The sequence below is a fragment of the Cervus elaphus genome, chromosome 9 (genome assembly GCF_910594005.1).
Source record: "Cervus elaphus chromosome 9, mCerEla1.1, whole genome shotgun sequence".
Lineage (NCBI taxonomy): Eukaryota > Metazoa > Chordata > Mammalia > Artiodactyla > Cervidae > Cervus > Cervus elaphus.
Genome location: NC_057823.1, coordinates 14251511 through 14279283, shown reverse-complemented (window position 1 = coordinate 14279283; position 27773 = coordinate 14251511). Strand labels below are relative to the sequence as shown.

General features: G+C 57.6%; 1 protein-coding gene across 5 annotated transcripts in view; it reads right to left on the bottom strand.

Moving 5' to 3' along the window:
• Window positions 1-27482, bottom strand: part of RFX1 (regulatory factor X1) — a 33706-nt gene extending 6224 nt beyond the window's left edge. The window contains exons 1-10 of one of the 5 annotated variants that reach the window (XM_043911242.1): window positions 27114-27482; window positions 18977-19343; window positions 11647-11756; window positions 11340-11423; window positions 10216-10323; window positions 9184-9300; window positions 8040-8135; window positions 6437-6531; window positions 2029-2428; window positions 69-250 (exon numbers count right to left, since the gene is read on the bottom strand). In XM_043911242.1, the coding sequence (XP_043767177.1) occupies window positions 69-250; window positions 2029-2428; window positions 6437-6531; window positions 8040-8135; window positions 9184-9300; window positions 10216-10323; window positions 11340-11423; window positions 11647-11756; window positions 18977-19289 (1505 nt within the window). In that variant the 5' untranslated portion in view covers window positions 19290-19343; window positions 27114-27482. Of the gene's footprint in view, window positions 1-68; window positions 251-2028; window positions 2429-6436; window positions 6532-8039; window positions 8136-9183; window positions 9301-10215; window positions 10324-11339; window positions 11424-11646; window positions 11757-18976; window positions 20460-27113 lie in introns of those variants that run through there. The other 4 variants (XM_043911241.1, XM_043911243.1, XM_043911238.1 and 1 more) reach the window with 4 other exon arrangements.
• Between the last annotated feature and the right edge of the window lie 291 nt (window positions 27483-27773).

Below are 27773 nucleotides of genomic sequence, written 5' to 3'. Positions count from 1 at the left end.
GGACCTCGGAAACAGGGTGAGGGCGGGCCTTGCGGCCACTGGGGGCTGTCAGGGGCAGGTGGCCCCACCTGGTGCCTAGGCGACGGGTGCGCAGGCCCATGAAGACGGAGCGGATGAGCTTGCCGAAGGAGGCGGCGTTGACGGGCTCCAGCTTCTGCTCCTGGCAGTGCAGCAGGTAGTGGCAGTACAGGGTGCTCCGCGGCAGGCTCACGCCCTCGGCCGTCTCGTAGTTGTCCAGGAGCCACTGGACCTGGGGCCCGAGGGGGACGGAAGAATCAGAAGAATGCTAAGAATGGCTTCCATTTCTCAAGTGCTCGTCGCTAAGTGCTCTATTTATTTCCAATTGTGATCCTGACAGCCATGCCGGAGAGGGTGTCATGTCACCCTTGCCCATGGGAACTAAATCCAGTGGAACTCTCTAGAACTGTGCTGTCCCAGGCCGTCACCACTAGCTGTGGAGAGCGGTTAAATGAATGTAGGCGGAATGGAAAAAGCCAGTGTCAAAAGGTCACGTCAAGTATGAGTCCATTCACAGAACATTCTCAAAATGACAGTGTTAGAGAAACGGCGAACAGATTCGTGATGGCCGGGGGTCAGGAATGCTGGAAGGGAGGAGGGTAAGGGAGACTCTAAAGGGTTAGCACCAGGGAGATCTTTGTGGGGACAGGACAGTTCTGCATTGAGTTTGATGGTGGTTTCCCAAATCTACCCATGTGATAAAAAGACACAGAAGTAGATACCCCCATATAACACCAACTGTCGGTTTCTGAGTTAGATACTGTACTACAGTTACATAAATTGTAATTAGTGGGGTAACTTAGGTGAGGGGTCCACGGGGATCTCTGCAGCTTCTGTGACCATAATTCTTTTGTTTTTTTTAAACAAACAACTCTGCGACTTCCCTGATGGTCCAGTGGTTAAGGATCCACCTGCCAACGCAGGGGACACGGGTTCGATTCCTGTTCCGGGAAGATCCCACGTGCCATGAGGCAACTAAGCCTGTGCCCCACACTACTGAAGCCCGCACGCTCCAGAGTTCGTGCTCCGCAACAGGAGAAGCCACCAGGGTCAGAAGTCTGTGCCTGGTGATGAGAATAGCCCCTGCTCACCACAACTAGGCAAAGTCTAGGCACAGTAATGAAGACCGAGTACAGCCAAAAATAAGTAATTTTTAAAAATTCTAAAATAAAAAAATAACAACTCTGTCTCTGGGACTGTGAAACTCACATGTCAAGCACTCAATAGCCTCATGTGTCCCGAGGCCTGTACAGTAGGCAGCAAGCAAAGAACACATCACTGGAGGATGTTCTATCAGACAGCATGGATCTAGGGGAGCACATTTTCAGAACCCACTTGGGGCTCATGAAGTCAGTTATGGGGGTCATGACCAGCATTAAAAAAAAATCAGACTAGAAGCCAGGCTGCCCAGGTGCCCGAGAGAGGTCCTGTCTTCTGAGAAAGTTTCGGTCTTGGTAATGATGACCACAATGGGTGGCCGCGGCAGAGAGCGGGAGTTACACATGAGGGGCAGCCATCGCTCAGACCTCAAGCTCCTGGAGGACAAGGACCATGCCGGGACACCCCACCCACAATCACAGAGCTGATGACGAGCCCCATCAGGATTAGGCCCTAGGGCTGTTCCACAGAGCCGCTCTGGGCACGGGAAGTTTATCTCACTGCCTTTTGGACAGGCACAGATCCTTGCTCCGGGTAGCTCCTGGCATGGTGGTGCCTGCATCTCCCGCCCCATGCTATCTATCCCCCGTCACCAGTTACTATCAGACTCGATGACACTTCCTTGGGTAATAGCTCCAAGAGCTTCGGGCGTATTAGCTGAGGCCCAGAGAGGCTGAGGAACTTGCCTGAGGCCACACAGTGAGAAGTCAACCCCAGGACCTCTTCACCTGAGCACCCCGGCACCAGGCTACCCAGACTCCTGGGGACGGTGGCCGGCGCCCATCACCCGCCGCCCCTGCCCAGGGCCCCCCTCCCACCCCTGCCTCCTCTGGGGCCTGGGTCGGCACTTACGGTGGCTGGTGAGGCACGGGTGGTGTGGGAGTAGGACTGGCTGGCACCGCCCAGCATGTAGCCGCCTTGGATCACGTAGGTGCCTGCGCCGCCGCCTCCGCCGCCGCCGCCGCTGCCGCCACCCCCGCCGCCGCCACCCCCGCCGCCGCCGCTGCCGCCGCCGCTGATGCCGCTGCCGCCGCTGCCGCTGCCGCCACTGCCGGCTCCACTCCCACTGCTGGTGGAGCTGGCGACAACCTGGCTGCCAGACACGTACATGGGCACAGAGCCGCTGCTGGCCACCGCCTGGGAAGTGGCAGGGGTGCTGACCTGGGCAGCCGTGCCGGCGGCCTCGTAGTAGCTGGTGCCTGCCGTCTGCGGGTACAGTGGTGTCTCTGGGTAGGAGTAGGTGCTAGAGCGGCTACGAAAGAGGTAGAGAGCGGGAGACGGGGGATAAGAGCTGGGTGGCCCAGGGGCATAATGAGGGGGGCCCTGCAATGGGGGGGGGGGGCGGGGCAGGGCAGTAACAGCCCCATGCACTGCACATCCCCCCAAGTGCCTGATGGGCAATTCTTCACTGAATCCTCAAAGCAGTCCCGTGAGGTAGAGAGCGGGAGACAGGGGATAAGAGCTGGGTGGCCCAGGGGCATAATGAAGGGGGCCCTGCAATCGGGGGGGGGGGGGGGGGGGAGGCAGGGCAGGGCAGTAACAGCCCCATGCACTGCACATCCCCCCAAGTGCCTGTTGGGCAATTCTTCACTGAATCCTCAAAGCAGTCCCGTGACTTGGGAGTCCCCGCTTCAGTCGTGAGGAACTGGGACTGGAAGAGCTGAGTGACTTGCAACGGCCTAAACACTTCAGTCACTCAGAAAACAAACTACTGAAGAGAATTCCCTGGAAGTCCAGGGGTTAGGACTCCTCGCTCCCACTGCTGGGGGGGCCCTGGTCGGGGAACTAAAATTGCTCAAGCCTGGTGGTGCAGCCAAAAAAAAAAAAGACCAACAACTGTTGAAGGCCTGCTTGGGCACTGTTCTAAGTATGGGGGACCCAATGGTGGACACGAGAGAAAAGGCCCCACCCTGGGGTCCAGGGGAGGTTAATGTCCTAGCAAGGGAGCCAGAGGAGAAGCCAAGTGCAAAGGTAAATTGAGGGCACTCTGGAAGGTGGCAGGTACCAAGGCACACGAGGCAGGAAGTGGGTGGGGAAGAGAGCGCGCTCTGCTTCTAAATCCACCGGCTGCCACCATGGGGGGCTGGTCAGCGGCGACTATTAAGGTGCACATGTGTTTCGCTTTGACCCAGCGACCCATCCTGCCCTGGAGAGGTCGCCAACTATTCGGTCACATGAACTCAAGGCTGCAAATCATAGCAAGAGTCACATGGAGGGGGGGGGTCTATCTTTACTGGGATGTCAAGTTAAAAGCTGATGAAATCCTATGTGGGGGTGAGAGAGGAGGAAGGTCTTGAGGTCCCACCAAAGAACAAGGTCCAGAATATTCCATTAGGTGAACAAGAGAGGCAGGGAGGGGTGTGGATGACACTTTGGGAAGAAGGGAGAGATTGCACGGCATTTCATTATCTGTACCTGCCATTCATCGGGGTGGAGGGTGTGTGGACAGGGGGCAGCCACCTCACTAAATGTGTTTGGACACAGGTTTGATTTTTGAGCCCTCTCAATCCCCTGGAGAAGGAAATGGCAACCCACTCCAGTATTCTTGCCTGGAGAATCCCACAGACAGAGGACCCTGGTGAGCAACAGTCTGTGGGGTCGCAAAGAGACAGATACAACTGAAGCAACTTGGCTCGCACGCACAATGTGTTAGTCACTTGAAAACATAGGCTGGGCTTCCCTGGTGGCTCAGTATGTAAAGAATCTGCTGCCAATGCAGGAGACATGGGTTTGAGCCCTGGTCTGGGAAGATCCCACATGCTGTGCAACTAAGCCCATGTACCACAACTATCGAGCCTGTGCTCTGGAGCTCAGGCGCTGCAACTACTGAAGGCTGGGAGCTCCAGAGCCCGTGCTCCACAACGAGAGAAGCCTGTGCATCGCAACTAGAGTAGCCCCCACTTGCCACAACTAGAGTAAGCCCGCGCAGCAATGAAGACCCAGCGCAGCCAAAACTAAATAAATAAAATAAAAGTAATTATAAAAAACGTAAGCTAAAATGTTAAAACCCAGAAAGGGAGGGAGGCCCGTCAGGAGTGTCCTTGGCCCAGAAGGTGCTGAAGGATGCTGGGGAGAGAAGTCCTATGGGCCTCCCAGGGCAGCAAGGAGAGCGACTGGGGTGGGGGGGCGTGGTCACTCCTGGTGTATGGCGTCACCCATCAGACCCCAGGATGCAGCTCTTGTTCACTGTGCCCTGGTTCACACATCTACATAGTCCACATCCACGGCACGAGTGACTCCACAAGTGTGAGACCTGAGCCAGTGCTGCTAAGTGCCCCTGCCACCCGCTCTTTGGCAGGAACCGAAACCAGCCCAGCACCCTACCTGCAACACATGCTCTCAGAAAATGCTGCTATGGCAACTGTTTGCCAAATGACTACATGACTGAGTGTGTATATCTACCTCGACCACCTGATACGAAGAGCCAACTCACTGGAAAAAACCCTGATGCTGGGAAAGATGGAGGACAGGAGGATAAGGGGATAACAGAGATTAAGATGGTTAGATAGCATCACTGACTCAGTGGACATGAGCTTGAGCAAACTCCGGAAGACAGTGAAGGACAGGGAAGCCTGATGTGCTGCAGTTCATGGATTTGCAAAGAGTCAGACATGACTTAGCGACTGAACAACACCTGGATACAAGCTAAACAGGGCCATGGACAGGAGCCCAGGGGGTGTGGCTTTAGTCAGAGCAGGAATCCAGACCAGCAAAGGGCTGGAAATGTGGAAATAACCCCCTGTGAGGGAGAGACAGAAGATACGGTGCCCTCAGGAAAGTCATACAGCAGAAGAATCTGATGGTAACAGTGGACTCTCTGTGATCACTCACACACTACAGTCACAGAGGGAAGAATTGAATCAGAAGCCAAAGACAGACCAGGGAGAGGCAGAAGAGCCCCTGGGGGCCCTCGGGAGCTAGGCTCCTCTCTGGAATGTCCTCTGTGGTCCCGCCAGCAGTGGTCCGCTGCACAGATGAGAGCCAGGCACCGCGGGAAATATAGCAACAGAACCATGAGGTCGCTGGATGCTGCAGACCACGACTCAGGGGCCGGGGCCCCACACCCACAGCATCAGGACCCAGGGATCAAGTCATTCCATGAGCTGATCCACCCCCAGTGTCATGCCCACAGGGACAGGTGGCTGGGACATGAGAAAGACATCAGGCAAATGCAAAGAAAGTCAATGAAACTTCCCCAAACTCAAACAACTCGTGTGTCCATGGGATTCTCCAGGCAAGAATACTGGAGTGTGTTGCCATGCCCTTTTCCAGCGGGTCTTCCCAACCCAGGGATCAAACCCATGTCTCCTGAGTCTCCTGCCTTGGCAGACAGGTTCTTTAGCACGAGCGCCCCCTGGGAAGCTGAACTGACAACTAGAATAACTCCTGGAATTATTACTGTGGAGAAGGGGAGACAGAAGGTGGTGGTGTATGGAGGACCCCCAGCAAGGAGCCAGAGCCAGGGTTAGGGCAGGCCTGGGGCTGACATATGCCTGATATGGCAGGTACTGAGGCTGAGCTGTGTACAGTACCAGAGAGTGGAAGTCGTCTACATGCTAGCTGGGCGTGACTGGCCATATGACATTTATGCTGCGATTGAGCAGTGGAGTCACACATGGTGATTAAAGAGGGTAACTGGGACTCACATGAAAATCTTTGAAATATGTGGCAGGGGAAGAAATAGGGGACAGAACATGCTGCCTCTATTTCTCAACACACAAAGCAGGTAATTTCTATTCTCAGACTATCTCAGGGAGGAAGCAAAGAAATGGGGCGCAGCATCTCCTCTGGGGCAGGGTTGAGGCTCAGGAGTAAAGGAGATTTCTTTTTCACTGTTTAACATTCCCTACTCATTAAAAATTTTATCTGGTAAACTTCTTTTCCTTTTTTGCAGTTTCTTTTCAGGCCATGTCTTGGGACATGTCAGATCTTAGTTCCCTGATCAGGATTGAACCTGCGCCCCTGGCATTGGAAGCGCAGTCTCAACCACTGGACTGCCAGGGAAGTCTATATTTTTTTGTTTTTTTGCAAAGAACCAGACCCACCTGACTCCAAAGCCCGATGCTATGCTGGAATGCCTTTCCCAACATGCCAGGGCCCCCTCTGCTTCACTGCTTTCTCCCCTTGGTGAGCACCCACTGCCTGTTTTCACCTTGAAGGCTAGCTGGTCTGCTGGAGACTGGGGCTTCAGTCCCGGGGAGGGGTCCTGAGCAGACCCATGCTTCTCCTCCTGTCCCTTCCCCCACCCCGGCCCACTCACATGGCACTCGCCGTGTAGCTGGCATCACCGCCCTCCACGTACTGAACTTGGCTGGGATACACGTGTGAGACTGGCACCTGCTGTAGTTGCTGCACCTGGCATGGGAGGAAGGGCACACGGGGGGTCAGGGGCGGGCTGGCGCCCCGCCTCCTGCTTCTCACAGTCGGCAGCTGGCCAAGCTCGCAGGGACTCCCCGGTCCCCGGCTGGGAGGCTGCACTTCGGGGCTCTCTGAACACCCTGGACAGGGACAGGGCTGGGAAGCAGGCACAGCGGTGTCAGGAAAAGCCAGGCCTCTCTTCTTGGACTGTGGACAGCAAACGTAGGGTTGAGGTGAGGTGGGAGGAGGGGACCCCAGTTGGGGTCCTACTGCGGGCATGAAAGCTGAACTTGGCAGAGCCAAGTTCTAGTACAAGCCTGACGTGTAAGCCGGAGCCCGGAACTAGCCATGGCTGCAGGGTAGGCGCCTGCATCAGGGAGGGACCTCTGCCTATGGGGGCGGGGCCTAGGCCCGGTGCACAGGATGCGATGGGCGGAGCCAGGGCCAGGGGTGGGGCCCCATTGGTGGGCCAGAGTCTGGAACCACTGACAAAGCGGGCGGGGGCGGGGCCTGAGTCCCCCACCCATCCCCCATCCCAGTCTGTAGGGGCAGAGTCTGGGACCTGGAGCCCGCTTTGGTGGGTGAAGGGGGTAGTCAGAGATGGGTCCCCAGGCTGTCTGGGTGGAGGTGGGGTCTACAGGGCCTGTGGGGCCGGGCGCGGGCCGGGGCCGGCGGATCCCGCCCCCGCCCGCCCCTCGCACCCCCGCCGTGCGTCCGCCACCTACTTTGAGGGCCGTGGCGGCCGTGCCGAACACTAGCACCTGGGGGACTCTCTGGATCCTGACCCTCTGGTCGGGGCTGGCTCGGGCCGGCAGCCCGGGCAGTGGCTCGAGGACCACTTTCTGCTGCGGCAGGAGCAGGTGCGGGGGCAGGAAGCCCACCAGCTCCACCCACTGCTCGGCGCCCGGCTCGTAATGGGGCGGCAGCGGCTCGGGGCTGCCTAGCTGCGGGGCCTCCCCGCGGCAAGCTGGCGGTTCCGGGGCCAGCGCACCCGGCCCGGGCCCAGGCGTGGGCGGCCGGGGCGGCGGCGGCTCCGGTGGCGGCGTGGGCCAGGGCTCTTGCTGCTCTGCCTTCCTAGCGGGAAACTGACTGCCTGAGCTCTGGAGGACAAACAGAGACACTGAGGGGTCACCGGGGCCGGCAGCGGGCGGGTCTCCAGGCCTCCACCGCCCACCGGGCTGCTGACACTAGGCAGCAACCCGACCAGAAGACCCCCACCCGGTGTCAGGGAAGGGACAATCCAGAGCTCTCTCTTAGCAAAGCCTGGGCCCTGAACTGCCCGGTGCTAGCAAAGAGGAAGGCTTGAGGCCCATGGTTGGAATTGGAGTCCAGGGTGGGGCTGGGTTTCTCAAGGTTCCAGCTGCCTCCCCTGACCCAGACCCCCTCCCAGGGGGGCTCCACTCCCTCCCTGCGGCCTGAGGGGCCTGCACCTTACCCCCCCCACCCCCGCCACCCCACGTGACTGAGCCCCAGTTTGCCCAGAGACATGTTGGGGAGACACACACCTCTTGAGCCACATGGACCGACTGGAGTCCTTGCACCGTGAGCTGCTGCACGGGGCCAGCTTTGGGCACCTGTGGAGTGGCCTGAACCACTGACCTCTGCAGGGAGCGAAAGGCAAGTCAGACTGTGACAGCCATGGCCAGGATGGCTGCCCGCCTGTCCTCAAGCGCCACCCTGTCCTCAGCACTGGCGTCAGCCTCTCTCCAGCTCTTCACTGCTGGCCCCGCACCACGTGGCTTCCAGCTTCCTCACCAGGTTGACTCTGGGCGCCATGTGGAACCCAGGCTCTACCAGGTGAGGCTGACAGGAAGCAGGACTGGGAGGTGAACTTGGAGCTGACTGAGGGGGGTCCCTGCTCTCCACCCCCACTGCCTGCATGGGTCATCCCGCACCCCGGCATCTAGCAGGTCCTCACTTCCATGCTATGGCGGGGATGCCAGCATGACCCTCAGGACAGAGGGAGGGACAGAGGCTGGGAGGTGGGGAGCAGCTGAGTGAAGAACCCAGGGCTAGAGCTTCCGAGGGGCTGTGGTGCCTGGCCGGAGAGTATCTGTTGAGTCCTTCAGGGTGGAGTTTCTGCGTTCCTCCAGGGAGAGGATCTATGGCTTTCATCTGGTTTTCTGAGGGGCTGGAAACCACCCCCTCCCCCGACACTGGTAATGACCAGATGACAGACAACCCTTGCCTTATAACCTGCTCTGGCCACGGTAGCTGGCAGCTCAGAGTGAGGCCTCCTCTGGAAGACTGGGCATGGACTTAACAGGTTGAGGCCTCTCCCTGAGCCCCCTAGGGGTGAGCCAGGAATTGGCCTTGGGGTTGCCTCCAGGCAAATGGGCCTGGAGACGCCAAGGTTGTTTTTCAAAGCTGTTTCCAGTGCCTCTTCAGTCTGAGGTGCTTTCCACTACAGCCCCAACCACCTAGCTCCCTGGCCCTCAGAGCAGAAGCCAGTATTTAGATGAGAACATAGAGTCTGGAGAGAAGCAGAGCTGCTTGCCGTAGGCCCGGGTGGCCAGCTGGGGCTGGACCCCATCGGCTCGTCTCTCATGGGCCTTCCCCACCACCACCCCAGCAAACAGCTGCAGGAGGATGCAGAGGCCGCGGGGCCGGCACCCCTCGCCCCTGCCACCGCCCGCCTTGGCCTGGCACCTCTTGGGTGACGGGGACACTCTGCTGGACACCATGGACTTGCAGCGGCTGCGGCACCGTGCCCGTGGGGGCCCCGGCCGTCTTGCTGGAGGAGCTGTTGGCCTGCACTGGTGACCGCTGCAAGGGAAGGAGGCACAGAGAGTGTGTGGGGCAGCCGGGCCCTGACAAAACCCTGTCCCAAGAGCTATTCGGGGAGGACAACGGCCAGGGGGGGACATCTCCCAGCCACCTAAGCTGATAAAGTCCCGGGCATCCAGACACCTGGTCCCTCCCGCAGCTCCAGGGATCCCAGGGCAAGGCTCAGAGTTCAGCCCAGAGATGCTGGGGAGGCCTGTCTTCCCCAGCGAGGAGGGTGGGGACTTTGGCCTCTGCTCAGCAGCTCCCAGCTGCCTCCATCATCAGCTGGACAACAGCCCTGAGGTGAGAAAGGCTAGGTCAGGGGGTCCCCACTTTCCAGATGAGTTGTGAAGGTGCAGATGGGAAGGGACATGAGCAGGGCCACACAGTTGTGAGTGGTGGCAGCAAATGCTGACCCTGGGTGAGCTGGTTGCAAAGCACCCATCAGCTCTGTGTCATGGGAAGTAGATGCGGGGTGGGTTTCATTACTTGTTTCCTGCCTAGAAAACTCTGGGCTCAGAAGGCTCTGAGGGCCTGTCCAGAGTCCCCCAGGACTGAATGGCTGAGCCTGGGACCTCAAAGTCCGACTGCTGACACCCATCCTCCCAGCCATCCACAGGTCGCCTGCCTCCACACCCACGTGGAAATTAGAGGTCCTCAGTATTCACACTGTGGTTGGAAGAGGGCCACTTTTGCTTCCTGGGATGCAGTGCCCAGAGCTGGAACTTTGAGATCCATTCTGACCCAGGAGAGAAGGCGCCTCCTCCTGGAGCCAAACTCAGCTCAGAGCCAGCAGAGCAGAGAGTCCAGCGGCCGAGCCCCTCTCGCTCAGGCTCAACAGGGACTTCAGAGGAGGGAGTCCTCGCTCCTTTGGGGAGAGGGGTGGGGAGGATGGCCGAAGGGGCCAGCACCTACCTCGGGGGGTGAGTGCACTTGCTGGGTGCCGTGCACCGTCAGGGAGACCTGGCCGCCCTTGCCGCCTGGGGCTGTGCTCTGCACCACCAGACGCTGCGTGGGGAGAGCCTGGAGCGAGAAGGGAGGACCATAGTTCACTGACAATGACCTCTGTGTGTGTGTGGTTTTTTTTCTGCCCTCCTCGAGGCATGTGGGATCTCAGTTCTGGACCAGGGATCGAGTTCCCTGCTTCAGAAGCGCAGTCTGAACCACTGGCCCACCAGGGAAATCCCTGGCCTGTGTGTCCTTACTGTGCACCTGTGTGTGCCAGGGGCTTCCCTGGCGGCTCAGTGGTCACGAACCCACCTGCCAATGCAGGAGATGTGGGTTTGTTCAATCCCTGGGTCGGGAAGATCCCCTGGAGAAGGAAACGGCAACTCGCTACACTATTCTTGCCTGGGAAATCCCATGGACAGAGGAGCCTAGTGGGCTACAGTCCACGGGGTCGCAGAAGAGTAAGACACGACTGACTGACTCAACATCAATGTGCTGAACCAGGCGTTATCTTAGCGCTGCGTGCCCACGGGCTCCCAGAATCGCCCCGACAGTCCCGATGCGAGGTGGCTCCTGCATTTCAGAGGATGACAGCGAGGCTCAGGACAGCAGAAGCATTTGCCCAAGGTCCTGGAGCCCATACTCAGCAGAGCTGAAGTTTTTTCCCAGGGAGCCTGACTCTGTGGGCCTCAACATGTGCTCCCACCCTGGAAACCGGGCGGGACTTTGTCCCCATCCATGCCGGCCCCAGCGGCCGCCGTGCAGCCTCGCAGCCCCCAGGTCACCATGCACTTGCTCCCGGCGCTGGGCTCCTGGTTCCTAACTGGCTTTGGGCTCTCTGCTCTGCAACATAAGGGTTGGACCCCCCAGCCGTGTTCCCCACTGTCAATCCTCAGGTCTCCCTGTTAAGATGACTCCTGCAGCTCCTTCTTACCTGATGGGCCCTGACTGATACAGCCTCACCGGCCACCTCAGGGTAGGCCCCGCATCCTCAAGGCTGGTGCGGGCAGATCCGAGCAGGCTACGGGGGTTGGTTCTACGACCTGGGGAGGCTCTGAGAGCGGGGGTGGGGCCAGAGGCGGGGCGCTTACCTGCTGGGGCACCGGGATGTTGGTGAGCTGGAGGGGTGACACGTGGCCCGGCTTGGCCTGCACGCTTGTCTGGACCAGTAGTCGCTGTGGGGAAAGGAGGAAGGACCTGAACCGGATTGGTTTCCCCAGGGAAGCCTGGCCGGGGTGGGGGAAAGGCGGGGTGGAGGGGTAGTGATTTTTTTTTTAGCAGTGAGCATCTTGATAAGAACAGGTGAGCAGATGGTTCCAGCAGCAGGACTGGGAGGGGGGGAAGCAAGGTCGCTACGGCCACAGCCTCTGTCCACCCTGGGGGAGGGGCATGTCCTACCTGCTGGGTGCCCTGCACCTGCTGAACCACCTGAGTGGGGACTCCGGTCTGGCTAGCCGTGGAGCCTGGGCTGGCCTCTGACACAGTCTCGCTGGCCCGCATGGCACCCTCTGTAGGGAAAGGTCACCAGGTCAGCTCTGCCTGCTGCCTCCACCCCCACCTTGAGCCTGAGGCCGTCGAGATGGATGCCGCTGCCTGAAGCCAGCTCCAGATGGGGCTAGGCCTCTCCAGGAATCCTGCCTAGCCCCTGGCCAGCCCCAAGACTGCCCATTGGAGTGGGCTGGGGGCCACAAGGACCTATAATCCTTAACACTCATTAGCAGCCCCCCCACCACCACCTTCATTGTCCTGAAGTCAGGGTGTCCAGAAGGGTTGACTGACAAGCCAAGATGCAGTGGAGGCTTGGGGAGATGAACTCCTTTGCCCAGCAGGCAGGACTGTGGACCACGACCGACCCCATCAACCCCACCTCCCAGGGGTCCCACAGCCCTGGAAAGCATCAGGACCACCTGCCTTGAGGTGACCCCTGGTTTCCCAGGAATGGAAGCTGGTCAGAGGAGTGACCCCAGGTTTCACCGGCCTGCTGTCAGACACCCCCTCCTCCCTTGCCACTGTCAGAGCGTCCCTGTCCTCGTGGGGGGTGGGGGGCAGGCGGGTACTCACGCTGACAGGCAGCCGAGAAGAGGCAGTCATAGAACATGGTGCCCCCCCCCCCCCCGCCGCCCCCTGCCCCTGCCCGTCCGTCCCCAGGAGCCTGCCTGGCACTCCTTGATCCTTGCCCACCTCTCCAGGAACAGCAGGGTGCGCAGGCGGCTTTATACCTGCAACCTTGGGGCGATAATCTCCCCAGCGCTCCTGGCCGTCCTCTTGGGATAAACATACTTCCCTCCCAGCCCGAGTGGGGCCTTTGAGGAGCTGGGGTCAAGAGGGAGGCCGGTACCCAGAGATGCTATCAGGAAGGTCACGTTTCATGCACCTCTTGCTAAGTGATGAGCAGGGGAGCGGGGGGGGGGGGTGGGGCAGGGGGCGAGTGTCCCCAGAGGCACTGGTTGGGAGACCCTCATCCCAGCTGGGACACCAGCCACCCCACCCCCTTTGTCGCCTGGTTACTCCCCGCAGTTTCAGAGGTGGGGTGGGGCTGGGACCGAGTCACAGGTCAGGCCTAGGCCGAGGCCCCAAAGGCAGAAGGATGCAGACCCAGGCATGTGGGTAAGGAGGCATGTGTCTGAGCGGAGGGCCTATGGGGGACACAGAAGGCTCGGAGCATCCTTTTGGGTCTCAGCCTCTAAAGTGAGGAGCTAGGCCTCAGCTGTTGCAGGGAGACACCGAGAAGGGATTGGCTAGAACAGAAAGGTGACCGCATGCAGGTAGAAGCAAAGACCTCAGGGGCCAGGTCTGAAGCAGAGCACGTGACTGTGTGTATGCTAGGTGTGGGCCAGATGGGGGGTAGGCCCTGGGACAACTCTGCAGCTCATTCCAGGAGACACTGATTCCTCTGTTTTGCTGGAGTCATCCCCCGCAACCACTTAGGCTTCCTAGTCATCGTCAAAGAGGAGGCCCTCACTGAGCCGGCCCACTGGGAGAAACCCAAGGAAGCACCCAGTCCCGCGGGGGCCCCGGTAGCCTGGGTGTCCATGGCCCAGCCCAAGGGACAGTGCCTGACTGAGAAGGCCTATGGCAGGTTCAGCCTGGCTCAGGGTGGGCAGCGATTGGGGGGCTTCTCCGTCCCTTCCAACGTCCTGAAACTCTGATGAAAAGGGCAAGGTTGGTCCTTGAGTGGGACCCAGAGCAGCTGGAGGCCTGGGGATTGCTGGGATCCAGCATCACCTTGGACAAGGAAGCTCCGGGAGGCAGTCTTGCCCATCTCCTGCCTCAGGGGTGGCCCTCCAGGCTGGAACCCCCATCCTGGCCAGGCTGCACCATGAGGATGAGCAGGTGAGATTCTAGAGTCTACTCTTTAGATGAGGGGCCTCCTGTGGCCAAGATGGGACCCCTGCCACAGTGTCTCGCCCTGGCTCTGCGTGTGCGCATGGGGGACCCTGAGTCCGCCAACATCAGCATCTGTCTGCAAGCTCCACATTGCACATGCGCACAGGCCAGAGAGGGCTCTGCCGTCTCAAATCTCTAGCCAGGAAGCGGCAGCTGATTTCCTGTCCCTCGATCTGATGAGCATCTCTTCCTCCCTGGCTCCTGCGCTTACTTCCTCACTGAGACCTACTCTGGCCTCACAGGCCACTCTGAGCTACTTGGGGGAGGACGGAGGGAAGCCTGAGAGTCTGGACTCCAAGACGGGACCCAGGTCACCGTGGACCACAGATGGGGCCATCTGTTCCTCTTCCTCCTGATCCTTCGCTCCCGTCCTGCCAATGATTTCAGTCAAAGGCTCACTGGGAGGGGAGCCTGTGGACTCCTGCTGCCCCCAGGGTCCTGGGTCCCTTGTCTGTCCCGACCTCAGTTTCCCCATCTATGGTTGGGGACACTGATAAACACCTTCCAGGTCCCTCTTCTTGACATAAGTCTTGGACTTCCAGGGGCTCCAAGTGAGACAGAAGCAGGGAAGAGAGGCTGGACATGGTCCCTTCTTCAGTCCAGCCCTACCCCCTTCCACCGGCTTGGTCTCATCTTTCTAGGGACGGCCGGCGGGACTCACAAGGTCTTCCTTCCACTTGGGTTTCGAGTGATAGCCTGGTGGCCTCTGAGGACAGGGACTTATATGTAGGGAATTGTTCCTAAGCTGGAAATTTGAGCTTCCTTCCCATCACCTCCACAGTTACCTTAGGGCAGAGCTCGTGAGGCCTGGGCAAGAGGAGCTGCTTCTGCAGCAGAGGCGCTCCTGGCTGGCTTCCCATCTGGGCTCCAGGTCTGGCTCCCGGGCCCCTCCCTGCCTCCTGCCTGCAACTCCCCGGGTCCCTGCCCAGCTCACATTGCTTCTGGCTCGGGAGGAGCCCCAGGCACCTTGCCGAAGCCTTTGCTGGTGTTAGTTACACCCCCACCTCCACCCCCAGGACCAGCTCACGTGACCCAGAGGCCACCCTTAGATAAAAGGGACACTAAGGGTTACAAAGGAACCCTCAGGAATCACTGCCAGGGATGGGGGAGGGGTCAACGAAGCCGCAGGAGTCCTCTTAGAACAAATCAAGGAAGCAGAGCCTGGTAACCATTCCAGGGATAGGCCTGCTGCTGGCGGAACCAGGAGCAGAAGGGACAGGCAGCTCCCCAGGACCTCTGTGAAAGACAGTGAGGCCACTGCCTGACCAAAGAAGGGAGGCTGAGATTCACACCCACAAGCGGTCACGTCAGCACCGCAAGCCGTGCACACTGGTGCCCCACAGCACGATGGGGGCCAGGAGAGGGGGCAACGAAGGCTGTGACCAGTGGGCACCAGGGCCTCCCTGAGGGCGGAGGAGGGGGGTGCTGGGAGGAGCTGGAAAAGACAAGGGGAGAGAGGAGATGGGCTGGGACTTGGGGGATGCTGGGGTCTGCACTCGTGCGTCCATTCCAGACCCTTGTTCTGGGGACCTCAGACACGGCAAGCAGCAAAAGCCAGCACTCAGGAGGTCCAGGGCCAATAAGATGCCGTGGAAGCTATGAAAAGTCCTCCAGCGGCAATGGGCAAGCCCTCCTGCCTGCTCGTGGCTACCCAGGAGCTGATGGGATGGGAGCGCTGAGCTGGGTCAGGTCAGCATTCATGAGGGATGAGCCACCAGAGGGTCTGGAATGGGAGAGCTCCAGGCAGAGGGCAACGCAAGTGCCAAGGCTCAGAGATGAATTGAGCCTGGAAGGTTTGTGGAGCCACAGGAAGGCCAGTGGGGCTGACGCAGGAATGTGGGGGGGGCGGGGGGGAGGTTGATCCCAGGTGGGCCTGGGTGGCCAGCAGGCCTGGAAGGCCCAAGTCAGGAGGTTGGACATTTGTCAGCAGCGGCGTGGGAGTGTGGAGCTGGTCCCTATCACAGGGATCCAGGTCTCCGAGGGCCAAGAAAGGCCAGGCTAGGCTTTCTCAGAGAGTACCCCCAGGGTCACCTGCTTTGGAATATTCTGGGGTGAGCTGGGACATGATGGAATTGAATCAACAGTTATCAAGAGGCTTCCTCTGGTTCTGCTGGGGAGGACTGTGAAGGGTCTGAACAGAGGCTGGGCCAGGGTAGGGGCCAGGGAGGTGGGAGAGGTGGTGGGTTCTGGTTGGATTTAGGATGTGGAGCCAAGAGATCTTGCTTACTCAAGGTAAGACAGGGGACGTCCCTGGTGGTCCAGTGGTTAAGACTCTGCACTCCCACTGTAGGGGTGGCATGGTTTTGATCCCTGGTTGGGCAACTAGGATCCTGCATGCCACACCACGCAGTCAGGAAAAAAAAAGTATGGGTAAGACAGGAGTCAGGCTGACCCAGGCCTGGGCTGGGGGGATAGAGGGGGTTATGTTTACTAGGACAAGGAAGTCTCAAAGGAGACCAGATTTGAAGAAGGAATGAAATTCCAGACTGCCATCGGGCCATGCTGGTTTGAGAGGGTCTGTGGAACCGCGTGGATGGGTCACAGGTGGCGAGGACTCAGGGCCGAGTCCCTGGGTACTGACCTCAATGTGGGCATTGTCGTACAGAGGTGGCATCAGAGGCTGAGGGACGGACACGGCCCTGGAGCAGAGAGGAGGCCTCAGCTGAAGAGGTCGTGGTGCACAAGGTCAGGGAGATGAGGAGGAAGGAGCAAGGGGAAACCGAGATGGGGACGCAGGGGTGGGCAGAGACCAGAGCAGGACCGCATCGCTGGGGGGGCGGGGGAGGGGGGAGAAACTGTCACGTGCTGCCCAGAGGCCAAGGAAGAGGAGAAGAGAGGGTGACCAGAGGAGCGACAGATGGGGGCCATGGGTGGTCCTGCCTGGGACTCTGGGGTTGAGGAGAGAGAGCTCCAAGTGAAAGGGCTGAGACCAAGGAAGGGAGGATGAACCCGTTGAGGAATTCTGACTTAAAGGGAGGGTTTCCCAGGTGGCTCAGTGTTAAAGAATCCGCCTGCCAATGCAGGAGATGCAGAAGACACGAGTTCGATCCCTGGGTTGGGAAGATCTCCTGGAGAAGGAAATGGCAACCCATTTCCACATTCTTCCCTGGAGAATGCCATGGACAGAGGAGCCTGGTGGGCTACAATCCATGGGGTCGCAAAGAGCAGACATGACTTAGTAACTAAACAATTTAAAGGGAAGAGAATGTGGGACAACAGCGGTAGGGGGTGCAGGGCCTGGGGGCCCTGGTTAAAATGGGAGCTGCTATATTTTTACAAGCAGGTAGAAAAGATCTACCAGAGAGGGGACTCAGTAATGAGGCTGGGATGGCAGAAGTCCTGGAGCAGGCAGCCTGGAACTGCCATGGGGCCACTTCACCCTTCTAGCAGCAGGAAAGCAGAGCTGGTGGGTGCAGATGGACCCTGGGCGCTGGCAGGCTGGGTGGGTGGGAGATGGGGTCCGTCTTGTCACGTGACGATGCCTTGTGTACAGTGAGGTCAGGAGCAGGGTGGGGGGTTAAGAACACGGAATGAGAGGGAGGTGATGGAGGTGAGTGGGGAGCCGGGGGCCTGGGTTTTTCAGAGAGTGGGGAGAATGCTGGTGAGGATACCGGGCAGCACTGAGCACCCTCTGGAGAATTCGCCCGGTGACCCTGGCCACATCCTGGGCCTGGCCTCGCTCTGCATTCAGCTGACTCTCACATGCCAGCCCTCCTCCACACCAGTCTATGTGGCAGAGTCACTGTCCCAAGCCCCTGCATGCCCCCTGCCCTCCCTGGGGACCCTGACACTGCCGGGAGCCTTCAGGACACTGCCGGGGCCCAGCTGCCTCCATCATGGTCCCACGGGGCCGTGTCAGTTGCCACCAATTTTGACTCTTCATTGTCCTTGGGTCAAGTTAATTGACCCGCACCTTCCACAGCCTCCCAGGATGCCCTTAGGATCTCCACCACTTCCTTTTCCACTGTGGAAAGACCAGGGCCAGCCTCCCCTCTACACGGGGAACATCAGAAACCACCTAGTCCAGTCCTGAGCGCCACCTGGTTTTTTCTGGCAGCACCATGCAGCACGTGGGATGTTAGGATCTTAGTTCCTCAACTAAGGATGGAAGCTCCCTGTAGTAGAAGCGCAGAGTCCTAACCACTGGACCACCAGGGAAGTTCATCTGAGCTGCACCTTCTCCCTCAGGGGAGTGACCACCTCTCCCGACTCTCTGCTTCCACTTCCCTCTGCTCAGCCCGTCCCCATTCTAGAGGAAGTGGGCATGAGGAAGATGCTCTGAGGCAGGAACCATGGGTGCCATGGCCCAAGATTCCCGGTCACTTGCTCCACAGCCTCGGGGGGCGGCTGCAGTGACAAACAGGATCCCCTGGCCACATCACGTACTCACGAACTCACCCAGCCAGGAGCCCTGCTTGGCCCAAATCTTGTCAAAAATGAAACGGAGGGGCAGGGAAGCAACCCCTCCAGACCTCCCAGGGGACCTCCCTGAAATGCAGCTGGGAGCACCTCACAGGCAGTCCCTGAGCTCAAAACTGCTACTCTTTATTTTTAAAAATTTTGGCTGTGTTGGGTCTTGGTTGTAGCGCGCAGGCTCCAGAGCGCTCAGGCTTAGCTGCCCTGCCATCTGTGGGATCTTAGTTCCCCGACCAGGGCTGGAACCCGGATCCCCTGCGTGGGGAGGTGGGTTCTTAACCACTGGACCACCAGGGAAGTCACTCAAAGTTGTTACGGTCCCTTTACGGATGACAGCTGAATGCTCCCCCTCCAGTTCCGGCAGGCGTTTGCAAACTAACTCCACTGTCCAAGCCTTTCATTGAGTGACATCTTACTTGAGGACAGAGACAGAACCAGCTCAAAGAGCTGCCCTGGTGGGGAGAATCTGGGGGGGCACAGAGTCCTCCCTGCTTGGTCTGACTACTTCTTCCCCGGAAAGTAAAAAAGTGAAAGTGTTAGTCGCTCAGTCGTGTCTGACTCTTTTGCGACCCCATGAACTGTGGCCCACCAGGCTCCTCTGTCCATGGGGTTCTCCAGGCAAGAATACTGGAGTGAGTTGCCATGCCCTCCTTCAGATCTTCTGACCCAGGGATCAAACCCGGGTCTCCCACACTGCAGGAAGATCCTTTACCGTCTTGAGCCACCAGGAAAGCCTTCCCCAGAGATGTCCTGCAAATCCCACCTGTGAAGCTGAGACAGTTAAAAAGCTGCCCTCCGGGTGACCGGCACAATAAGTGATGACGGGAGGGCTCCGGGATGCCCCCCGTCCAGAAGGCTAGGCTCCCCCAAACTTCTGCTGGAGTTGTTCACAGTGTGCCCTGGCTCCGAGCACGCGTCCACTTACCGGAGACGGTGACCACGATGTACTGCTGGGACGCCGGGGACGGGGTGGGTGCGCCGGCCGGCTGCGAGGGCGTGGGGGCAGCCGGGAGCTCTGTCACATACGGCTTCTGGCTGCCCGGTGGCTGCGCCTGGGGCTGCGGATTCTGCAGCTCGGTGACATACTGGGGCTGGGGGGTGGCGGCGGTGGCGGGGGGCTGGGGGGGCTGGGGTGCCGCGGAGGGCGGCGGTGGCGGCTGGGCTTGTGGCGGAGCCTGTGGTGGCTGGGATGGTTGCGGGGCCGCCTGTAACTCAGTAACGTACGCCTGTGTTGCCATGCCAACAGTGGGGAAAATGATAATAAATAAGGCTTTTTTTTTTTTGCTTGCTTGGGAAGAAGGAGGGAGGGGGGAGAGAGAAGAGGAGGGAGAAAAAGAAGGAAAAACAAGAATTAATCTACAGGCAGAGGAAACCAGGGACAGCTCCTGGCTCCCCAGAGACACGTTTGGGTTCATCAGCAACTTAATTACATCCCGAGGCTGGTGGCAAGATCTAACCAACCCGCTGCTGCACGGCAACTGAGGATGGACCAGGGCTGGTCTGCGCCTCTTCCACTCACCCCGACCCAGGATTCCTGCCTTCTTCCTTTGCATGCTCCGGCGCCTGGGGGACCCCTGGGCTGGGAGACCTCCAACTTTTGCCCAGAAACAAATAATACAGTTCTCCTGAGGGTGCCTGCAGGCACTGTCCTGCGTACTTTCTTTACAATTAACTCTAATTTTTTGGCCATGCTGGATGACATGTGGGATCTTAGTTCCCCGACCAGGGATCAGACCCCTACTCCAGGCAGTGGAAGCACACAGTCTAGTCCCTACATTACTTAATTTAAAACTCTGCAACAGTCGCATCCACGCTTGGGTTGCTTCTGCCAGATGAGGAGCTGAGACTTAGAGAGGTTAAGGAGCTTGCCCCAGGCCACACATCAGGGAAGAGGTGGGACTGAGTCTGAACCCTGGGCACTCTGATTACTGGACTAGTGGGCTAACAGCTGGAAAGCAAGGTCATGGGGAAAGCTGTCTCTCAGCCAGCCTGTTCCAGTCCCCTCCTTGCCTGCCATCTGGGCTTGGATTCTTGGCTGAGTGTCATTCCCTGAGGCAGGGGGGCGGGGGGCGGGTGGAGAGCGAAACGCCAGACACGGGGAAGGGGAAGGTGTTTTGAGTCCAAAAAGCCCCCTGAGCTGCTTGCGGCCATAGAAACGAGGGCATTTGTAGGTGGCGACGCCAGATACGAGCTCCTCCCTAAACAGTGGCCTTCTAGGGCCTGGGGCGACTGGGCTGGGAGCGGGCCCTGGCCACAGAGCAGGCCTGGGAGGCCCCGCGGACTTCAGAACGGGGCCCACCTGACCATGCAGAGGCAGCTTCTGGCTGCTAAATGTCTGTGGTGCCTCTCAGGCGCTGGGTGTGAGGCAAGTGCTGTGGGTGAGGCAAATCGGTCTGGCTAAGCCCCGCCCCTCGCTAAGCCCCGCCCCAGCAGGGAGTGGGCCGCCGGTTTCCTGGCTCCTTAGCTAAGGAGCGTCTAGGGACAGTGAAACAAATGCGCGAGTGGTTAAGAGAAGCTCCACCCCTCACAGTTACGTGGTCCCTGTGACCCTAGACGTATCTCAGTGTGAGAGCTTTGCCTGCGAGGTCGCGGTGACCTGTGGCCTTCAGCAGCATGGCACTGCAGGGCTGAGCCAGAGGCTCTTCTGCATTAATCCTCGAGCACCTGTGTGCCATGGCCAGCCAGCTGCAGGGTGACTAAAAGTGAGATTTTTTCAAGGGGAAGAGAAAAACAACTGCTACTTGGTGATCAGAACCCCCAGGTAATCACTGTGATCACCTCCTCACAGCAGGCTGGCAAGGGAGGAGCCACTGTGCCCATTTCACAGATGAACAAAACAAGTCCCAGGAGTGGACTGCGCACAGGCCTGCAGCAGCAACCAGTGAAGGAAGGGATTTGAAGCCAGGTCTCTCTGACCCCCAGATATGTGCTGTTAGCCCACAGCCCTACTCAGGGAGCCAGGCCCAGGGTTCACAGTAGATGGCATCTTCCTGTTTTTCTGATGGAGACACCTAAGGCCCACCCACAGAGGTAATGCCACCTACCCAAGGCCCCGGTTGGAGCAGCAGAACTCAGGGGCGGGGAGCCCACCAGAGCAGCCCAAGGGAGACCACAGGCCAGGCAGCACCGTGGCGCCTGTGTTCTTCACGCCTCCCTGTACCTCGCTCTCTGGGGATCTGGACTCTGCCCTTGGATGCCAAACCCAAGAAGAATCCAGGTCAGCAGGGGGCAAGACAGGTGAGTCATAAACCCTGGATGGGCCTGTGCTCCACCTGAAGTTGACTGCCTCCCAGCCGTGTGACTTGCGGGGAGGGTGTCCCCTCCCTGGGCCTCCACTGCCCCATCTGTGCAATGGGAGGGTAGCAGGCCTACAGTGCAGGGCTGCTGCAGAGTTCCATCTGATTGTGCGGGCAATGTTTGGCCAAGCGCCTGGTGCAGCCTGAGCACTTAAGAAATGGCTCTGGTTCCCCTCATTGCCCAAGGCCCTTGAACAAGGCTCTAGGCAAGACCACAAGCCTCCGGGCTCTGCATCCCTGCTTTGAGCTGCTGAGTACAGAGGAAACAAGGGTTGCTGTCTGCACTCGGGTGGGCTTGCGGGGCTTGGGGTATGCCAGGCTCCGATGGCTGGTGTGAGCAGAGCTGGCAGGGCCCTGAGGCCACCCTCCCTGCCAAGACTGGTCATTACAGAGAGAGGGATGGCGACAGTGGCCATGGTCCAGGTCTGAGGGAGCGGTTCTGGGCTTGCCCACTGGGCAGGACAGAAAGGTGGGCTGCCAAGGACTCGGGTAGCAGGGAGAACTTGCTCACCTGAAGAGGGAGAGGCTACTGCCTGCCAAGCACACAGGGAAAACATCTTCCACCAGCCCCTGCCCTCCCCAAACTCTTTCCTGCCAGCACTAGAGGGGCCCACCTCCTCAGACCTCCTTGCACTACTGGGTCCAAACTCTGGCCCAGATAGGATGCTCAAGTCACTGCTGCTGACCAGCACCTGTCTACCAGTATCAGACCCACTTCCACTTGAACCCTGGCCTGTCTCTTAATTCATGAACATGTAACTGACTTTCCTCTGGGCCTCAGTTTCCCCATCTTTCACGTGGGGATGATAACACCTGATTCATAGGGCTGTTGCAAAGATCCAATGTGATCAGCAGAGCACCAAATAAGCACTGAGCAGTGGAAGTTGCTATTATCATTATTCACTCAACAAGCACCCATGGGGTTGGAGGGGAAAGGAGAGAGACGCAATCCTCAAGCTCTTGGAAATAGGCACCAAGCGGAGATTCTGATTCTGGTGCTCGTCAGCCTCACCTGGGGAGTCAGTTAAATGCAGGTTCCTAGGCCCACTGACAGAGTCTGGGATGACCCTGGAGTCTGTTGTTTGAGCTAGTTGCCTGGATGATTCTGGGGCAGGTTGTACTGGGGGCACTGGGAAACCCTGGCCTGGGCTTCCCCACCCTTAGGAGAGTGGCCCCTTGTGGCCCCTCCCACCACAAAAGGGCTTTAAAAGCTCCGCACTTGCTGGTGCTTTCTCCCCCTCGAGGTGCAAACCCTGCAGGCCTCCCTGTTTCCACTCAAGGACAGCGCAAGGTGGCAGTGACACAACTGAGCTCAAAATGGGGAAGGGGAGATGGATAAAACAGCCAAACCACCTTCTCTACTGGAGACCTTCTCAGCGCTGTCATTGTTAGACTCCAGGAAGAATGATATAGAATGCCAAGTTTCCATAATTATTTCACCAGGGAACCTCCCTTTTTTTTTTTCCCCAACTGTGGAGGGCTAGGTTAAGCAGAGTTCGGTAGGGTGTTCCCTGGAGAGGAATAAGTCACAAATATCTATACAGGATGAGGTGTGTCCCCCATCTATTTGAGCATGACTCAGCAAATCTGTTTCTTAGCAATGAAACTGCCAAGAAATGCACCAATGGCTGCACCTATCTTCAAAGCCAACACCTGTTTTTGGAGAATGTGTGAATCCATTCTTTAGGACAGGGGCCGGCATATTTCTGTCAAGGGCCAGCCAGAAGTCAAGATTTTTGACTCCAAGGACAGACAAGTCTATTCCAGTGACTCAGTTCTGCCACTGGAGTGTGACAGCAGCCATAGACAATATGTAAACAAGCAGGTGTGTGGCTGTGTGCCGATAAAAGTTTATTTCTAGACACTGAAATTTGAATTTTACATAATTTTCACATATCACGATATATTATTCATGTCACAGAATATCCTTCTCAAAAATGTAAAAACATTCTCAGATCACAGGCCGTAAAAAACAGGTGAAGGTTTAGCTGTTTTAGAGGCCAGATCTTTAACCAAATGGTTTACATCTTGGACAAGGCCCTCCCAAGGAAATGAAAAGAAAACCTCACTTTCCTCACCTGTAGACTGGCTTCAAAAACAAACTTTTGGGGGAATGGAGAAATTAAATATAACAGTATGTTTCCCTCATCCTTTCTATATCCAGTTGTTTGGGTTTTTTTTTTTGGTGGTGGTGGAGGGGGGTGTTTTTATTTATTTGTTTGTTTGCCACACCACATGGCTTGCAGGATCTTAGTTCCCTAGCCAGGGGTTGAACCTGGGTCCCAGCAGTGAAAGCACAGAGTCCTGACCACTAGACTGCCAGGAACTGGCTAGGAATTCCCTAGCCAGTTAAATTTTTTTTTTTCTAACACTTATTTATTTATTTGGCTGTGCAGGTCTTAGTTGCAGCACACAGGATTGGCAGCATGTGGGATCTAGTTCCCTGACCAGGGATCAAATCTGGGCCCCCTGCATTGTGAACACAGTCTTAGCCACTGCACCAGCAGAGAAGTCCCACCAGTTAGTTTTTAAGACTTATCAATAATTCCTCCAAAACAGTTCCTAAGGCTGGGCTTTTCCCTCCATCTTTATCAATACCATGCTAGTATTGATGGTTACCATCATCTCTTGCCTGGACCCACTCATCACTGGCTCCTGGCTTCACTCTTGCCTTTATAAGATTCTTTGAAACACAAACCCTATTTTGTCGCTCCTCTGTTGAAAAGGTTCCAATGTTTACCATCACAGAGAATAAACAAAAAAACCGGAGCCCCTCCCATGACCTACAGGGCCTCATGGGATCTGGCCCCTTCCAGGCCCCTTTCTCGCTCTGAATCTTCTAGCCATAATCTCTCTCCTTCCCAAATGCTCCAGGCCTCCCCCTGCCTCAGGACTTTTGCCCCAGCTCTTCCATCTACTGGCATGCTCTCCTCACCTCCGCCTGCTAGCTCCTTATCACTCACGTCTCAGCTCATAGGTCACTTTGTCAAGTCTCAAGCACCCGCTTTACAAGCCCTCTGGAGTACATACTCCAGTTTCATTTTTTTCCTGGACCTGTATCCTGTTTATTTCTTCTTCCCTCCACAACCAGAAAGGTAAGGGTGCCCATCACTCCATTCCCAGCTACGAGAACACTGACAAGCACACAGCTGGGACTCCACTCCACTTTCACTGCCAAACAAGTGTCCACAATGCTGGGAACAGCACACTGCTAGTGAGTGTCAAAGCCGCTTGAAATCTACCAACTGGTGAGAGAGGCTTGCGGAAGAGTTACTGCCTCCTTCAGCTGTGCTACAGGGGCAGGTGATGCCTCCGAATCCAGAACGGCCCCTTAGGCCAGGAAGACTGTGCACCAAGCAGTTGCTCTCTGGAGGTGAGCAACTGCTCCCTGGCAGGTGGAGGAGTGGGGAAGAGTCCTGCCTGGCCCAACTCTTGTCTTCAGCCCCAGGATGCTGGAGTGTACGGCAGGAAGGGAGGGTGAGCTGCTTAGCTCCAGGGAAACCTTTCCCAGGTCCCCCCTTCTCCCATGACACCCACTGCCCCAGCTTATCCAGCTGCTTCCCAGAAGGCTGAGTCTGAGCCTGGGCCCAGGGACAAACTTTCTCTCTGGGTCCTCTCCTGAGGCTGAAGAAGGGCCTTAGGAGAGTGACACCTTCCCACTAGAAACTGGAGTCCTAGGACCCAGCTTCCCAGGATCCCTGTCATCGGCCCACACAGACCAGCAAGTGAGTCAAGCTTTAAACCCACTAGGCTGTCGCTCGATTTGAAATGATAAAAATAAATGCGAGTGGTATAATTCCAAGGGCTGAGCAGGAAGTGACAATCGTCATAATAACAGTAGCAGTCAACATAGTCTGAGCAATTACTATGTATCTGATGCTCAACATGTATTCTTTTATGGGATCCACAGTACCTTAACATGAGATTAAAATCATGACCAATGATCACCGCCCCTAGTTTAGATGGGAGGAAACTAAGGCCCAGAGAAGTTAAGTTACTTGCCCAGGAGCACACAGCTAGAGAGCCATTGATTGTTTCAAAGACAAGCAACCAAAGCCAGTATTCCCTTCTGGAGTCTGATAACTTCTCTGGGCTTGGGTCTTTCAAATGCCTAAGATATGGGGGGTGGGGTGGGGAAGGGGGGGGTCACAGAGAGTGGAAGAAGCAGTCAATGAGACTAGATCATCAATAACACCGCTTTCTGTCTCAGAAACCTTTCTAACAGGTGCTGATGATCTGACAACCTGGTTATTTCTAGATTTTTACTGAAAAATTAAATCTCTCCTTTCTTAAATTTCAAGAGGTTCTACCATCCCTGACCTGGGAAAAATTCCTGGAGAAGTGACATCCCTTCTCCCAGCCTTATCTCAAACTTCTGGGGGAAAGCTTTAGGAGAACTTGAAACATTTCTTCTCCTTGAAGTTTATTAATTGATTTTAAAACAAAACGGCTGCAGTCTGCCCTCAGCCCTGCCGATGCCAAGCTCCAAAGCAAAACGGAGAATAAGCACAGTGGACTTGGCTTGGCTGGCTATTTAAAAAAATCTTTCCCAAGTTGGCAGATCTTGTTGCCCAGCAAAGCACTCACTCAGATTCTCCTCTAACAAAGTAGAGCACTTCCCCTTGTCTCTGACCTCAGTGTCCCTGCTCCCTCCCCACGTGGCTCTGGAGGCTGGTACCTCTTCAATGACATGTGATCCAGCTGACACCAACTTGATTGACACAAAAACATGTGTCTGACCAAGAGAAGCCGCTTCAGAAACTTCCTCAGGAGCCATTTACTTCCCATGCCCAGAAAGGAAGCCCAGGATAGGCAGAACAGCTAGGAATGGCCCCATCTCCAGGAATAAGTCCCCTGCCCAGGGACAACAGGAAGGAGATCTTAGAGCAGCCCAGGGAGAAGCAATCAAGTTTCGGTTCCTCTAACTCAGCCACCCAAGATCATGCCTCTCAGCCAAGGCCTTCACTCTCTGCAAACCAAATCATCCAGACTAAAGTCATACCCCTAGCCCACAGCTTCAAAAAACTGTCCACCCTCACCTCCTCTCAAAGAGAAGGTAGATTTTGGAGGGAATAGCAACGTTGACATTAAGACCAACCGTTAATCTATAAAACACTTCAGAAACACTAGATAGGAGTAAAAAATTCAAGGATGAGCCCTAGAGAAATTTCTGAAAGGAATCAGGAGGCCTGAAATGCAAAAAAAAATGGGGAGATGGCAATGATTGAACCCACTTTACAGGATGGAAAACTGAGGCCTAGGTGTGGCAGGCACTGAGTACTGGCAGGTTCTAAAGTGATGAGGCACAGGTGGCCTCCATTGCTTCAGAGAGCAGGAAGGCCTAGGCGGCAGCTGCCCCACCCCGTTCCCGGGGCACCAGCCGGCCCCCAACCACACCTTACGGCCTGGCCCCGCCCATCCACCTAGATCCCGCCTGGCCCCTCCCTCACTCCCATTGGCCCAACCCTCCAAGTCCCGCCCCCCTGTACCTCCCGACATATAAAAGCCCCCCGCCCGGGCCGGCCGACCTCCACTCGCCGCCGGCTTGCGAACGCCCGCCCCTCGCGGGGGCCGGGCCGCGGGGCCCGGGGGCGGGTGGTGTCGCCCCAGCCGGGCCCCAGCCCCCTCCCCCACGGCCCCGACGGTCGCCGCCGCCATTTTGACCGCCCGCCCCTTCCCCCAAGACTCTCACCACAGCGACACCCGCCGCCCGGGCCCCGCCGCCCTCCCCGGCCCGGCCTGCCACCCTGGGGCCGCCCAGGTTACCTCGGCTTCTTCCCACTTCTTTCTGCGGAAGGGCTTTCCAGAGGTCTCGGAGGCGATGTTGGGAGGGGGACAGAACGTGCCGGGGTCCCCGGGCCGGGCCGGGGGGGTGGGGGTGGGGGTCGGCCGGGCGGTTGTTGTTGTTGACTCGCGTTGCCGGGTTGCTTGGTCGCCACGACTACCGTGGCTATGGCGCCTCCGTTTCCCTCACCGGGGCAACTGTTGCTACCCACCCTACCTACGTCACGCTCGGGGGGCGGGGTCCAGGATGATTGGCGACACGGGGAGAAGTGATTGGACGGCGCCAGGCCCTGCCGCTAACCCATTGGCCCCAAGGCACGCTTTTCAACACCCTCTCGACTTCCCGGCGCTCTGATTCACCGATGTTAATGTCCATCAAAGGAAACTGAGCCCTCAAAGGCAGTGGAGCCCGTCACTCCCGCAAGGAAGCTTCGGGCTAAGAATAAAGGGGTGGGGTCTGTGAGGTCGGGATTGGTTTGCTGCCTTAAAGCCTGTCTTCTGGTTAGACTAAAGGGATGTCAGTCTAACCCAAAGGTTTGCCGCGCTCTCTAGCTGGCGCCTATACGCATGCGCGCCACGCAAAGCCCCCTGGGAGTGGTAGTCCGTTCCTGCGTACTTTAAACGCCTTACCAAATGTAAAGA